General features: G+C 47.0%; 2 protein-coding genes across 2 annotated transcripts in view; both read left to right on the top strand.

Moving 5' to 3' along the window:
- polr3b (polymerase (RNA) III (DNA directed) polypeptide B) overlaps nt 1–4556 on the top strand; it is a 32324-nt gene extending 27768 nt beyond the window's left edge. The window contains exons 25-28 of the mRNA XM_056281228.1: nt 881–1047; nt 3475–3588; nt 3789–3962; nt 4165–4556. Of these exons, the coding sequence (XP_056137203.1) occupies nt 881–1047; nt 3475–3588; nt 3789–3962; nt 4165–4294 (585 nt within the window). The 3' untranslated portion in view covers nt 4295–4556. The remainder of the gene's footprint in view (nt 1–880; nt 1048–3474; nt 3589–3788; nt 3963–4164) is intronic.
- Nucleotides 4557–10200: 5644 nt separating this feature from the next.
- rfx4 (regulatory factor X, 4) overlaps nt 10201–16056 on the top strand; it is a 39498-nt gene continuing 33642 nt past the window's right edge. The window contains exon 1 of the mRNA XM_056282517.1: nt 10201–10444. Within this exon, the coding sequence (XP_056138492.1) occupies nt 10201–10444 (244 nt within the window). The remainder of the gene's footprint in view (nt 10445–16056) is intronic.

Below are 16056 nucleotides of genomic sequence, written 5' to 3'. Positions count from 1 at the left end.
TGTCAGACAGACCAGCGCTGTCCTGTCAGCTGTGTCTTCACCGTGTTGAGCGGCGAAGCCGTGTCCTCCCTCTCCTCCCTCTCCTCCCTCTCCTCCCTCTCCTCCCTCTCCTCCCTTGTGTTGCCATGTGTGTCGATGACAAAACACACAAGTGTTTGGCTCAGAGGATGGGCCTGTGTCCTGACAGGCAAATCACATTGATTTTTGTTTTAAGTGACAGGTCAGGGGTCATCTGGCTGTGACCCCACAGCAGTTGTTTAGAATCAGTCATCCTGCGGCGTCTGGGTGGCGTGGCGGTCTATTCTGTTACTTACCAACACGGGGATCGCCGGTTCGAATCCCCGTGTTACCTCTGCCTTGGTCGGGCGTCCCTACCGACACAATTGGCCGTGTCTGCGGGTGGGAAGTCGGATGTGGGTATGTGTCCTGGTTGCTGAACTAGCGCCTCCTCTGGTCAGTCAGGGCATCTGTTCAGGAGGGAGGGGGAACTGGGGGGAATAGCGTGATCCTCCCATGTGCTACGTCCCCCTGGTGAAACTCCTCACTGTCAGGTGAAAAGAAGCGGCTGGTGACTCCACATGTATGGGAGGAGGCATGTGGTAGTCTGCAGCCCTCCCCGGACCAGCAGAGGGGGTGGAGCAGAGACCGGGACGGCTTGGAGAGCAGGGTGATCAGCCAGGAACAATTGGGGAGAAAAGGGGGGGGGGTCAGTCATGTTTAGACTGGTGGTTAAACCCATAGTTGTGTGTTTTTGTGGTGTGTTACAACATGAGCTCGTACTCAGTATCAGTATCTGGCGGACGTGGACGTGACTTCAGATTTTAGACGGGGATGGTTCTGAAATGATGACCATGGCATGTTTTGTATATTTTACCGTCAGGTGGGAAAGCTGATCGAACTGCTGGCAGGGAAGGCGGGCGTCCTGGATGGACGGTTTCACTACGGCACCGCCTTCGGTGGGAGCAAAGTGAAGGATGTGTGTGAGGATCTCATCCGTTATGGATACAACTACCAGGGCAAGGACTACGTCACTTCTGGGATCACTGGGTAACCGTTTTTAACCCTTCTGTGAATTAGTAGCTGTCCAAGCACTGTCGGTGCGGGTGCCTTGTTGGAATTGTAAGGATTCTTCTTCTTTTTCCTCACGCCCTAAAAGTAGCTGTACCGCTAGCTAGCTGCTGATCAGCCAGTAGAGGAACTTTCACCTGAACGCATGCTTTTTTGTGCTTTTTGAAACACTCACAAGTCGACTATAAAAGGTGACCCTGCGCGTGTGTTGTGCGGTGTAGCCTAAAGAGTGCACTGTTAAACCTGCTTAGTATTACCACTCTATGAACTACCGCGAGAGAGGAACGTCAGGGACGCGAGCCGTCACCACTGCATTGCCGTGACGTCACCCGGACACAGTTTGGCCCGACAGTGCCATAACAGTCAACTCTACAGGTTGGCCTATGACTGCTGAGCTGTAGGTCGTAAAAATACAATTCTTTGTCTTTTCTTGGATTTCTCGGGTCAAGACGGCAGGTCTGCGTGGTCAAGCCCATCTCTGTCTGAATTTCGTCCAAAACAGAATTTTGCTTCCCCTTCCAGGCCATTTGTCGAATTCACTTTGTCGAAGTTTGATGAGCATGACCTCCACAGAACTGTTTTACAGATTTTGGACTGGCCCAAGTTCCAGCTGTTATCACTTAGTCAGCTTTTCATGATATGGAGCCTAACAAAACATTGGCCACAACTCGCTGACCATTCATCGAAGCAAAAACCAAATCTGAACTGGATATTGTGAATTTTTCACGCGGTCTAAAGCACGCTGAGCCCTTCCTCTACCGGGCACCACACATTCAAAACGTTAATCTTGTGATCCCCTGGACGGACCCTCATGGAATCTTGTTGACATGCTCGTGTCATGTCTGTCGAGGTCATATCCAGGTCACCTTGTGGAGTTTAGTCATGATCTGTGAAAGTGGTCACAGTTTATGACAAAATGACCAGATTTCCACATATAAGACGCTTAAAACTTCAAAAATGTGTTAAAACAATGGCTTGTATGGGTTTTGAGAATTGAAATGTACAACTCTAAAAGTGTTCTCAAACATCTGAAGCAAATACAGCACTCGGTACACTGATGAGCCACAACATTATGACCACTCACAAGTGACCCGAATAACGCTGATCATCTCCAAACAAGAGCACATGTCAAGGTCTTGGTAGATCAGATGGTACGCGAACACTCAGTTCTCATAGTCGCCATGTTGGATGCAGGAGTAAACACCCGAGTGACTTTGACAAGGGCCAAATTAATATGGCCAGACGACTGGCTCAGAGCATCTCTGAAATGGTGAGGCTTGTGTGGTGCTCCTGGTCAGCAGTGGTGAGTACCTACTGACAGTAGTCCGAGGAAGGACAAACCAGAAACCGGCGACAGGGTATTGGGCGCCCAAGGCTCGTTGATGCACGAGGGCAATGACGACCATCCCGTCTGGTCCGAGCTGACAGAAGGTCTGCTGTGGCACAAATCACAGAACTTTTTAATGATGGTTACGGCAGGAATGTGTTACAACACAGTGCATCACAGCCTGCTGTGTATGGGGCTGTGTTGCCACAGACCGGTCAGAGTGCCCATGATGACCCTTGTCCACCGTCGAAAGCACCTACAATGGGCACGTGAGCATCAGAACTGGACCTTGGAGCAGTGGAAGAAGGTTGGCTGATCCAATGAGTCCCGTTTTCTTTTAGATCACGTGGATGGCCGTGTACATGTGCGCTGTTTCCTGGGGAAGTGATGGCACCAGGATGTTCTGTGGGAAGAAGACAAGCCGGTGGAGGGAGTGTGGTGCTCTGGGAAATGTTCTGCTGTGGTCCGGCCATTCAAACCCTGGGTCCGGCCATTCATGTGGACATCAATTTGACACGTGCCACCTACCTAAACATCGTTGCAGACCAGGTACACCCCATTATGGCAATGGTATTCCCCGATGGCAGTGGCCTCTTTCAGCAGGATAATGTGCCCCGCCACACTGCACAAACTGTTCGGGATGGTTTGAGGAACCATGTTCAAGGTGGCCTCCAAATTCTCCAGATCTAAATTCGATTGAGCATCTGTGGTATGTGCTGGACCAGCAAATCCAATCCATGGCGGCTCCACCTCTCAACTTAAAGGATTTGAAGGATCTGCTACTAATGATTTGGTGCCAGATACCACAGGACACCTTACAGGGTCTTGTAGAGTCCATGCCTCAGTGAGCCGGTGCTGTTTTGGCGGAACACGGACGGCCAACAGCATATTGGGCAGGTGGTCATAATGTTTTTGCTCATCAGTGTACATCTAGAGTACATCTATAGTTGTGATGGTGCATGGACCATGCCAGTTGCTGCTTCCAGCTGTGTAGTTAGCTTAACTTATATTTGCTGTACCATGGTAACCAGAGGTTGGGGATGATTACATAGGTGGTAAATTTATGTTCTTTCCATCAGAGAACCATTGGAGGCATATATCTACTTCGGACCAGTGTATTATCAGAAGCTAAAGCACATGGTCCTGGACAAAATGCATGCCAGAGCTCGCGGACCGAGAGCTGTTCTCACCAGGTAAGGGCAGTAGTCTCACTGTCATTTCATGAAGAGCAAACCGATGTTTTCCTTGTGCACCTGTGTTCCAGCGAGCGTTCACTGAGGTTTTCAGTAAGTAACTCTGTAGTCATGCTTAACGGCGTTCTCCTTGAAATTGTTTCAATGTTATCCTCTCTACCACCTGCCCGTTCACTGTCCTCGTCTGTGCCCCCTGGCAGGCAGCCCACCGAGGGGCGCTCCAGAGACGGCGGTCTGCGTCTGGGAGAGATGGAGCGTGACTGCCTGATTGGCTACGGAGCTAGCATGCTACTGCTGGAGCGCCTCATGATCTCCAGTGACGCCTTCAAAGTTGACGTGTGTGGACAGTGTGGCTTGCTGGGATACTCAGGATGGTGTGTTGTTGTTTTGTTGTTTTTTTTAAATCTGTACTGAGTGCCGCCAGCTGTTGAAACTTTCACTGTTAATTATTCCATAGTTAAAAAAATACGCCTGAATGGCCACTGACGAGAGCGACACAAGTCCTCTCAAGTCGTAAGATTGCACATTTATGTGATGTGATTGACGGTCCTTTTGTGTGTTTTTTCTTCCCTCCAGGTGTCACTACTGTAAGTCGTCCTGTCATGTGTCCTCCCTGCGTATCCCCTACGCATGCAAGCTGCTTTTCCAGGAGCTGCAGTCTATGAACATTGTGCCACGCCTCAAACTAGCACGGTACAACGAGTGAACTGGACGTGGGACCGGTTAAGGTTTGTGCGAAAGCCACCAGTAAAGAGGATCTGAGTTGAAAAGTCAAAAACGAGTTAAGTACGACAAGCTTTTACAGCGCTGAAGATGAGCCAAAGCTGTAAAAATGAACATTTCCGTTTTATTTTTTAGTTATTGTTTTTTTTTAAACCAAAAAATTATTAAAAGAAATCATGTTTTTTTTTTATAGTGTTTAAAAGTTTGTTTTCTTGTGTGTGTGCACAATAAACTGAATATTTATGTCACTCACAGCTGCTTTGTGTGTTACAGTTTGGCTGAAGTTACAGTTGAATTTCTTTATTCTATTTGTTTATTTGTGTAGCATGTTTCAAAACCAAATATTAATATTTGTGCCACACTTAACACACAAGTGCACCAACTTAACTTGCTGTTGTCAGAAAGTCTGTGTTTAATTCACTGGGAAACCTGCGAGGGCTGTTAGATACACAAGTACATCAGCTTTTTGTATTTTCTCTCTCCATGCCACACCCAACATCATGTAGACTGACGGCAGTGTGTATTGAGGAGGACTAGGGTTTAGATGCACACGAGCTGTCGGTAAATGTTGTCTTGCTCTACAAACCTCAGATCCAAAGTGTCCTCCGTGTTCGCTGACCAGTCTAAGAGTTGATTGGAAGCTAATGAGTCGCTTGTGAATCTGGCACAAGAATGGCGTTTCTTCTTTTTTTTCTTTTTTTACTTTGCACTTCTAAGGGAATGAAATCCTTGCATTTTTTTTTTTAAGAGCAACTCGATTGAATCTTATTTAACGACAAGCAGACACCTGGCTGCTGGATGCAACAATAGATGGTGTTCAGTGACGACACTGAAGAGGCAGAGCACTTTTGCCTGTCAGTGTGACGGCACAGGCTGCTGACAATATGAAGAGGACGGTTGCGTTGGACTACAGCGATTCCGTTTTAAACCATGCCCTAATACCACCAACATGTATGCAGCCTAAAGGTACCCCCCACCCACACGCATACACACACAGCTCAATTGGAGCCCTTTAATTGAACAAAAGCAGAACATGGGAGGGCGGAGGAGGCCCCTTTTGGTGACTGCACCTGTCCTATTTAATGAGGGTGTAATGAGCGATTGACAGTGGCAGGATGCAAAAAGGACGTCCACTGAGAGATACAGATTCAATCTTTTTTTTTTCTTTTTTTTTTTTTTAGACTGAAATTAATTACATCCTCGTTTGATATGGCTTTGCACACGCTAGTATTGAGGCTTGTGGTTATTGTATCATTGATGAATTCAGATATAAAAATATTTTTCCTCTATATATCATTAGAATATCCTGACAGAAGTATTATTTTTTCTTTATATTCTTGTTCCTTTCATTGTAGGAATATTTGTAGACATTAAAAACACTTTGATGTTTCATCGTGAATGACTATTTCTTAAAGACTGTTCCTCCGTCTGTCTTGGTGCTCAATAATCCAGGAAAGAAGATCAAAGACGGTTGAATCAGTTAATCTGGATACAATTTTTATAAACATTGTATCCAGATACAACATTTATAAAATCAGTTCATCTGGATACAACTTGTATAAACATTGTATCCAGATACAACATTGTATCCAGATACGTTTATAAACCACAACGGGATAAGTTTATAAAAGATGAACCGGATACGTTTATAAACGTTGTATCCAGATGAACTAATTCAACCTTCTTTCATCTTCCTCTGTCTCTTTCAGCCTCGTCCACCAAGAATTCCCTCTGTTGAATTAATTTTGAGCTGTTTTTACAATAGTCTGGCTCTTCTCAAGGCAGTCTTGGGTCTGTGTTCGTCCCTGTCTAAGTCCAGTGTGTCCCACCGATGTGTTACTGCCACTTTGTGCCACGTGCTCCCAGGTGGCGAACGGCAAACCCTATAGTCGGTTGGCGAGTAAGGGCCATGGTGGGCGCGCCTGCGCATTGGCGGAGAATGTCCTCCTTTTGCTGTCCATGGTGTGGTGAGTAATTCAGCCATAATCCGCCTTTCTCCTCTCCCTCTTCTTTCCCTCTCCTCTCCCCCTCTCCCGTGGTTCCATTCATATTCTAATCACAGCTTTCCCTTCTCCAGCTCTCAGGCACTCCATCAGAGCCCTCCCAGCCTCAGGCTTTGCACTTTTACTTCCCCCCCTTTGTGACCATTCCCTCCTCTCAGAGGCACACCAAAATAAGGTTGCCACAACGAAAGAGAGGGTAGAGGGAAGACTCTTCACAAAAAAAAAAAAAAGTTCATACTTTTTTGACAAGTTCTGCTGGGGAGCAGAAGATGTCCGCCATCTGAAAAGTCCCAGCTGCGAAAAGACTTTGGGTAACACAGTCGGTTCGTGGTGTGTCGAGCTGCTGGAGGAAAAACACAGAACAGACATTCCAACAAGTGTCAGGGAATGGGAATTAAAATGAAAAAGGATGGTGCTAGTAGTTGTTGTGTGCGAGTGTGTGTGTGTGTGTGTGTGTGTGTGTGTGTGTGTGTATTTGGAGATGGGGGGTGTATAAAAACGTATTAAATGCTATAATGGAAAACGGGGAGGCCACAGTGCTAGAACTGCGTAGATCTAAGCCTCTTTTTTTTTTTTGGTGGGGAGGGAGCCTTTCTTATTCAAAACAGCCCCACAAAAGACTTCCAGTGAGCCTTGCCACATCCCCATCTGACTTGGGGCCATTCATCAGCCTTCCAAGCCTATCAATGACATGTCCCCATCAGGGCTCCTATAAAATCAGACCCTTTCCCATGAAACATCAGCAAACATTTTGACGGGTCTGGCTTTCCCCCCACTGGATTTCTGGAGACTCTTAACACCCCCATCCACCCACCCAACCCCTCCTTCCCCCCTGCTCCCCTCTTCTTCCCTTGTTCCCACCTCCCCCTCTCCACCACCACCACCACCACCTCTCTCTTGGCGAACCTCAGATCCTCAACATCTCCCGTGACGGGCAGCGGTCACAGAAACACAGAGCAAGATACGAGGAAGACCCACCGAGGAGGGGGGAAACGCGTACTAAGCCATTTTGTTGGAGGAGTCAGTGTCGTTGATGGGAAGAGGATGCATTGTGGGCTGCTGGAGGAGCCTGATATGGATTCCACAGGTTAGTCCCCACGTCTGTGTCTCATGCTGGTTTTGTGCTTCTGCTGCTGGGACCACAGCAAGTCTTGAATTTTTCCCCCTTAAGTTCCTTTGGAAAGAGGCGTCCGAACGTGCTGATGAATTCCAACATTTCTTCACTCATTTGGTCTTGCAAGACTTTGAGAGGTATTCACCGAATATATTTTTTGGAGTTATTGGATGTCGTTGGATGGCTTCGTGGTAAAATGCTGAAAATTATGTCAGGACCCCCCCCCCCCAAAAAGAAAAAAAAGAAAGAAGAAGAATCACAGAAATTAACGGAAGGGTGCAGTGAAATATTGCAAAATTTAGGAGGCCTTTTTCACCAAAATCAATGAAAAGTGTTTTGTGTTTCTTTAACAGCATCGAGGCTTTGTTTCAAATGCACTGAATGAAATCAAAGTTGTTGTAAATCTTTCAATTGTGTGTGTGTGTATGTGTGTGTGTGTCTGTGCATGTGTTTTTTTCTGTTTTTGTATCTAATGAACAGCACATTTATATATGAACAGTATATTTATATATGAACAGCATATTTATATATGAACAGTATATTTATATATGAACAGCATATTTATATATGAACAGCATATTTATATATGAACAGTATATTTATATATGAACAGCACATTTATATATGAACAGCATATTTATATATGAACAGCACATTTATATATGAACAGTATATTTATATATGAACAGCACATTTATATATGAACAGTATATTTATATATGAACAGCACATTTATATATGAACAGTATATTTATATATGAACAGCACATTTATATATGAACAGTACATTTATATATGAACAGCACATTTATATATGAACAGCACATTTATATATGAACAGCATATTCATATATGAACAGCACATGTATATATGAACAGCACATGTATATATGAACAGTATATTTATATATGAACAGCATATTTATATATGAACAGCACATTTATATATGAACAGTATATTTATATATGAACAGCATATTTAGTCAAAATCAAGAGGTGACAAATGGGGTTAAAACTGTTGTAAAAAAAAAACCCTGGTCTTTAGGGTGCTGGTATAACTTGGCTAGTTTAGTCTTCATATATGAGCTAATGCCCCTTTTTACTTGTTACTCAAATTTAATCCAATTATTTAGACCCCCAGTTTACCTGTTTGACATGATAATGGCGAGGGTTTGGGATCTGTGGGAGTTAGTTTCACTCCAGCGGACTAACTTTCATCTGCCGGAGCCTCCCTCGCCTTCCCTCGCCTCCCCGCTAAATCAAAACAAGCAACCAAAAGCTTCGCACAAGTTACACAAAATCAAAGCTGTCTCAAAATCTTTATTTGCAAGCCTAAATCACAGTTGTGTTGCTTTGTTCAGTCTTCATTTCCCCTCAAACTCAGCTGCAGAAAATGGATCAAAAGGCTTTAGAATAAAACGCACAACTATGCCGCAGTTTTAAAAAGAAGTCGTACTATTCAACACCGAGGTATTCGTAATGGTGAAAATAGCATTTTGATGGCGTTGAAGTAAAAAGATGAGTTCTCAGAGTTGTTTTCAGCAGACCCACCACCCCCGCCCGCCCGCCGCCGCAGCACCGACGGCGGGCGGGCGGGGGTACGAATGAGGGGCATCATCAGCCTCGCCCAGCGCACGTGCCGCCGATCGAGGTGTACAATCTGCATCTCATGAAAAGTTCAAAGTCCCTAAAACTTTTCAATTTCTGTGACCTCCTCTCTAAAACCCCCCTTTGACTGGACGGGACGGGTCGCCATGCCAACAGGCTGTCCTGGCAACAGTTGCCATGGCGACCGTTGTGGAGCTCCATGAGGAAAAATGTGATTTAAGATGACTTCGAGAAATATTAGTGGAGTTTTTGCTTTATTTGTTTTTGTGTTGCTGTTTTGTGTGTGTGTGTGTGTGTGTGTGTGTGTGTGTGTGAGAGAGAGAGATTTTTCGATAGTTGGATAGCGACAAAACTATCTTTATGTGCACTTTATCAAATTACGGGTGTAAGAGGCCTCATCTTGCTGCCATTTTCCATCAATCTTCGGCAGGTCATGTGTTTGTTCCGCTTCGTTCACATGTGTCTCAGCACCTGAAATGAGTCGTCGTCGTCGTGAGGACGCAAAAAATGGTTGGATGGGGGAATTAGGCTGCTCCCCAAATGTCGTTCAGCCTAAGCTAAAGGAATGAGAAAGTGTGCGTGTGCACTGAAATAGATGATGAGACGGAGAACATCCCCACCTACCTTTCAGTGTTGATCCTTCATCACATCTTCATCACATCTTCATCACATCTTCATCACATCTTCATCACATCTTCATCACATCTTCATCACATCTGCACATCGAGTTCCCCCAGCGCCTTCCCTGTGCGAGCGTCTCCAGCAGGGAGCTGTGTTAGTAGGGTGTTTCTGCTTTGCTGTGTGTCAGAAAGGACACCGGTTGAGCCGTGTGTAAGTTTAAATTAAAACGGGACAAAGCCTGTTCCCCGCGAGGCGGTCCAGCGGCGTTTGTGCAGGCTCCATTTGGGGGAAAGTGTGGAGACTCGCTGTTCCTCTCAAGAACAATGCAAGATCTCTGCTGGGAAAATACCTGCATTATATCCTGAAGAGACAAATAATTGTTGTCAGCTCGCCCCCGTCACATGACTACCAACATGGCAGCACATTGGACACTGAATAGGCCCAGTAAACTGCTGTAACACACAACACAAACGACACATCTACACTGCCTTATAAGACTCGCACCTGTTGCGCTTGCGATGCAAATTATCATCACAGCCTCACATGAAACCGCCGCCACACGAACACGCTGGGCCGAGTAAGCGGCTGACATGTGGAACGGCCGTGGCTGCGGCCCAGGGCGCGGTGAGGGAGCGCTGTCGCATGTTTACTCGCGAGTGTCCTGCTCTGCGTGACCTGTGGCCTGTCATGTCTTTCGTAGAGAGCTGGATTGAGCGGTGCCTCAACGAGAGCGAGAGCAAGCGGTACTCCAGTCACACCTCCCTGGGGAACATGTCCACCGAGGAACGTAAGCAGGGGCCATGAGGATTCGCCTGGGACACGCCCTCTGTGTGGACCGCCACACATTATTGTTAATGTTGCTCAGCAGAACTTCTGTTTTGTTTTGTTTTAGCCTGAATGAATATCCTCAAAACATGTCCATGTGGTCTGGGTGTAAGTCCTACACTGTGGACACTTCATGTAGTCTGGGTGTAAGTCCTACACTGTGGACACTTCATGTAGTCTGGGTGTAGGTCCTACACTGTGGACACTTCATGTAGTCTGGGTGTAAGTCCTACACTGTGGACACATCATGTAGTCTGGGTGTAAGTCCTACACTGTGGACACGTCATGTAGTCTGGGTGTAAGTCCTACACTGTGGACACGTCATGTAGTCTGGGTGTAAGTCCTACACTGTGGACACGTCATGTAGTCTGGGTGTAAGTCCTACACTGTGGACACGTCATGTAGTCTGGGTGTAAGTCCTACACTGTGGACACGTCATGTAGTCTGGGTGTAAGTCCTACACTGTGGACACGTCATGTAGCCTGGGTGTAAGTCCTACACTGTGGACACGTCATGTAGCCTGGGTGTAAGTCCTACACTGTGGACACGTCATGTAGTCTGGGTGTAAGTCCTACGCTGTGGCCATTTCATGTAGTCTGGGTGTAAGTCCTACACTGTGGACACTTCATGTAGCCTGGGTGTAAGTCCTACACTGTGGACACGTCATGTAGTCTGGGTGTAAGTCCTACACTGTGGACACGTCATGTAGTCTGGGTGTAAGTCCTATACTGTGGACACTTCATGTAGCCTGGGTGTAAGTCCTACACTGTGGACACTTCATGTAGCCTGGGTGTAAGTCCTACACTGTGGACACTTCATGTAGTCTGGGTGTAAGTCCTACACTGTGGACACTTCATGTAGTCTGGGTGTAAGTCCTACACTGTTGACACGTCATGTAGTCTGGGTGTAAGTACTACACTGTGGACACTTCATGTAGTCTGGGTGTAAGTCCTACACTGTGGACACGTCATGTAGCCTGGGTGTAAGTCCTACACTGTGGACACGTCATGTAGCCTGGGTGTAAGTCCTACACTGTGGACACGTCATGTAGTCTGGGTGTAAGTCCTACACTGTGGACACGTCATGTAGTCTGGGTGTAAGTCCTATACTGTGGACACTTCATGTAGTCTGAGTGTAAGTCCTACACTGTGGACACTTCATGTAGTCTGGGTGTAAGTCCTACACTGTGGACACTTCATGTAGTCTGGGTGTAAGTCCTACACTGTGGACACTTCATGTAGTCTGAGTGTAAGTCCTACACTGTGGACACTTCATGTAGTCTGGGTGTAAGTCCTAGACTGTGGACACGTCATGTAGTCTGAGTGTAAGTCCTACACTGTGGACACTTCATGTAGTCTGAGTGTAAGTCCTAGACTGTGGACACGTCATGTAGTCTGGGTGTAAGTCCTAGACTGTGGACACGTCATGTAGTCTGGGTGTAAGTCCTACACTGTGGACACTTCATGTACCCTGGGTGTAAGTCCTACACTGTGGACACTTCATGTAGTCTGGGTGTAAGTCCTACACTGTTGACACGTCATGTAGCCTGGGTGTAAGTCCTACACTGTGGACACGTCATGTAGTCTGGGTGTAAGTCCTACACTGTGGACACGTCATGTAGTCTGAGTGTAAGTCCTATACTGTGGACACGTCATGTAGTCTGGGTGTAAGTCCTACACTGTGGACACTTCATGTAGTCTGGGTGTAAGTCCTACACTGTGGACACTTCATGTAGTCTGGGTATAAGTCCTACACTGTGGACACGTCATGTAGTCTGGGTGTAAGTCCTACACTGTGGACACGTCATGTAGTCTGAGTGTAAGTCCTACACTGTGGACACGTCATGTAGTCTGGGTGTAAGTCCTACACTGTGGACACTTCATGTAGTCTGGGTGTAAGTCCTACACTGTTGACACGTCATGTAGTCTGGGTGTAAGTCCTACACTGTGGACACTTCATGTAGTCTGGGTGTAAGTCCTACACTGTGGACACTTCATGTTGTCTGGGTGTAAGTCCTACACTGTTGACACGTCATGTAGTCTGGGTGTAAGTCCTACACTGTGGACACTTCATGTAGTCTGGGTGTAAGTCCTACACTGTGGACACGTCATGTAGTCTGGGTGTAAGTCCTACACTGTGGACACGTCATGTAGCCTGGGTGTAAGTCCTACACTGTGGACACGTCATGTAGCCTGGGTGTAAGTCCTACACTGTGGACACGTCATGTAGTCTGGGTGTAAGTCCTACACTGTGGACACGTCATGTAGTCTGGGTGTAAGTCCTACACTGTGGACACGTCATGTAGCCTGGGTGTAAGTCCTACACTGTGGACACGTCATGTAGCCTGGGTGTAAGTCCTACACTGTGGACACGTCATGTAGTCTGGGTGTAAGTCCTACACTGTGGCCATTTCATGTAGTCTGGGTGTAAGTCCTACACTGTGGACACTTCATGTAGCCTGGGTGTAAGTCCTACACTGTGGACACGTCATGTAGTCTGGGTGTAAGTCCTACACTGTGGACACGTCATGTAGTCTGGGTGTAAGTCCTATACTGTGGACACCTCATGTAGCCTGGGTGTAAGTCCTACACTGTGGACACTTCATGTAGCCTGGGTGTAAGTCCTACACTGTGGACACTTCATGTAGTCTGGGTGTAAGTCCTACACTGTTGACACGTCATGTAGTCTGGGTGTAAGTCCTACACTGTTGACACGTCATGTAGTCTGGGTGTAAGTCCTACACTGTGGACACTTCATGTAGTCTGGGTGTAAGTCCTACACTGTGGACACGTCATGTAGTCTGGGTGTAAGTCCTACACTGTGGACACGTCATGTAGCCTGGGTGTAAGTCCTACACTGTGGACACGTCATGTAGCCTGGGTGTAAGTCCTACACTGTGGACACGTCATGTAGTCTGGGTGTAAGTCCTACACTGTGGACACGTCATGTAGTCTGGGTGTAAGTCCTACACTGTGGACACGTCATGTAGCCTGGGTGTAAGTCCTACACTGTGGACACGTCATGTAGCCTGGGTGTAAGTCCTACACTGTGGACACGTCATGTAGTCTGGGTGTAAGTCCTACACTGTGGCCATTTCATGTAGTCTGGGTGTAAGTCCTACACTGTGGACACTTCATGTAGCCTGGGTGTAAGTCCTACACTGTGGACACGTCATGTAGTCTGGGTGTAAGTCCTACACTGTGGACACGTCATGTAGTCTGGGTGTAAGTCCTATACTGTGGACACCTCATGTAGCCTGGGTGTAAGTCCTACACTGTGGACACTTCATGTAGCCTGGGTGTAAGTCCTACACTGTGGACACGTCATGTAGTCTGGGTGTAAGTCCTACACTGTGGACACATCATGTAGTCTGGGTGTAAGTCCTACACTGTGGACACGTCATGTAGTCTGGGTGTAAGTCCTATACTGTGGACACTTCATGTAGTCTGGGTGTAAGTCCTACACTGTGGACACTTCATGTAGCCTGGGTGTAAGTCCTACACTGTGGACACTTCATGTAGTCTGGGTATAAGTCCTACACTGTGGACACGTCATGTAGTCTGGGTGTAAGTCCTACACTGTGGACACTTCATGTAGTCTGGGTGTAAGTCCTACACTGTGGACACGTCATGTAGCCTGGGTGTAAGTCCTATACTGTGGACACTTCATGTAGTCTGGGTGTAAGTCCTACACTGTGGACACTTCATGTAGCCTGGGTTTAAGTCCTACACTGTGGACACTTCATGTAGTCTGGGTATAAGTCCTACACTGTGGACACGTCATGTAGTCTGGGTGTAAGTCCTACACTGTGGACACTTCATGTAGTCTGGGTGCAAGTCCTACACTGTGGACACGTCATGTAGTCTGGGTGTAAGTCCTACACTGTGGACACGTCATGTAGCCTGGGTGTAAGTCCTATACTGTGGACACTTCATGTAGTCTGGGTGTAATTCCTACACTGTGGACACTTGATGTAGCCTGGGTGTAAGTCCTACACTGTGGACACTTCATGTAGTCTGGGTATAAGTCCTACACTGTGGGCACGTCATGTAGTCTGGGTGTAAGTCCTACACTGTGGACACTTCATGTAGTCTGGGTGTAAGTCCTACACTGTGGACACGTCATGTAGTCTGGGTGTAAGTCCTACATTGTGGACACGTCATGTAGTCTGGGTGTAAGTCCTACACTGTGGACACGTCATGTAGCCTCGGTGTAAGTCCTACACTGTGGACATGTCATGTAGTCTGGGTGTAAGTCCTACACTGTGGACACTTGATGTAGTCTGGGTGTAAGTCCTACACTGTGGACACGTCATGTAGCCTGGGTGTAAGTCCTGCACTGTGGACACGTCATGTAGTCTGGGTGTAAGTCCTACACTGTGGACACTTGATGTAGTCTGGGTGTAAGTCCTACACTGTTGACACTTCATGTAGTCTCGGTATAAGTCCTACACTGTGGACACGTCATGTAGTCTGGGTGTAAGTCCTACACTGTGGACACTTCATGTAGTCTGGGTGTAAGTCCTACACTGTGGACACGTCATGTAGTCTGGGTGTAAGTCCTATACTGTGGACACTTCATGTAGTCTGGGTGTAAGTCCTACACTGTGGACACGTCATGTAGTCTGGGTGTAAGTCCTACATTGTGGACACGTCATGTAGTCTGGGTGTAAGTCCTACACTGTGGACACGTCATGTAGCCTGGGTGTAAGTCCTGCACTGTGGACACGTCATGTAGTCTGGGTGTAAGTCCTACACTGTGGACACTTGATGTAGTCTGGGTGTAAGTCCTACACTGTTGACACTTCATGTAGTCTCGGTATAAGTCCTACACTGTGGACACGTCATGTAGTCTGGGTGTAAGTCCTACACTGTGGACACTTCATGTAGTCTGGGTGTAAGTCCTACACTGTGGACACGTCATGTAGTCTGGGTGTAAGTCCTATACTGTGGACACTTCATGTAGTCTGGGTGTAAGTCCTACACTGTGGACACGTCATGTAGCCTGGGTGTAAGTCCTACACTGTTGACACGTCATGTAGCCTGGGTGTAAGTCCTACACTGTTGACACTTCATGTAGCCTGGGTGTAAGTCCTACACTGTGGACACTTCATGTAGCCTGGGTGTACGTCCTACACTGTGGACACGTCATGTAGTCTGGGTGTAAGTCCTACACTGTGGACACGTCATGTTGTCTGGGTGTAAGTCCTACACTGTGGACACGTCATGTAGTCTGGGTGTAAGTCCTACACTGTGGACACTTCATGTAGTCTGGGTGTAAGTCCTACACTGTGGACACTTCATGTAGTCTGGGTGTAAGTCCTACCATGAGGACACTTCATGTAGTCTGGGTGTAAGTCCTACACTGTGGACACGTCATGTAGTCTGGGTGTAAGTCCTACACTGTGGACACGTCATGTAGTCTGGGTGTAAGTCCTACACTGTGGACACTTCATGTAGTCTGGGTGTAAGTCCTACACTGTGGACACGTCATGTAGTCTGGGTGTAAGTCCTACACTGTGTACACTTCATGTAGTCTGGGTGTAAGTCCTACCATGAGGACACGTCATGTAGT

This window comes from Lampris incognitus, chromosome 6 (genome assembly GCF_029633865.1).
Source record: "Lampris incognitus isolate fLamInc1 chromosome 6, fLamInc1.hap2, whole genome shotgun sequence".
Classification (NCBI taxonomy): Eukaryota; Metazoa; Chordata; class Actinopteri; order Lampriformes; family Lampridae; genus Lampris; species Lampris incognitus.
This window is presented reverse-complemented; position numbering and strand designations above follow the sequence as displayed.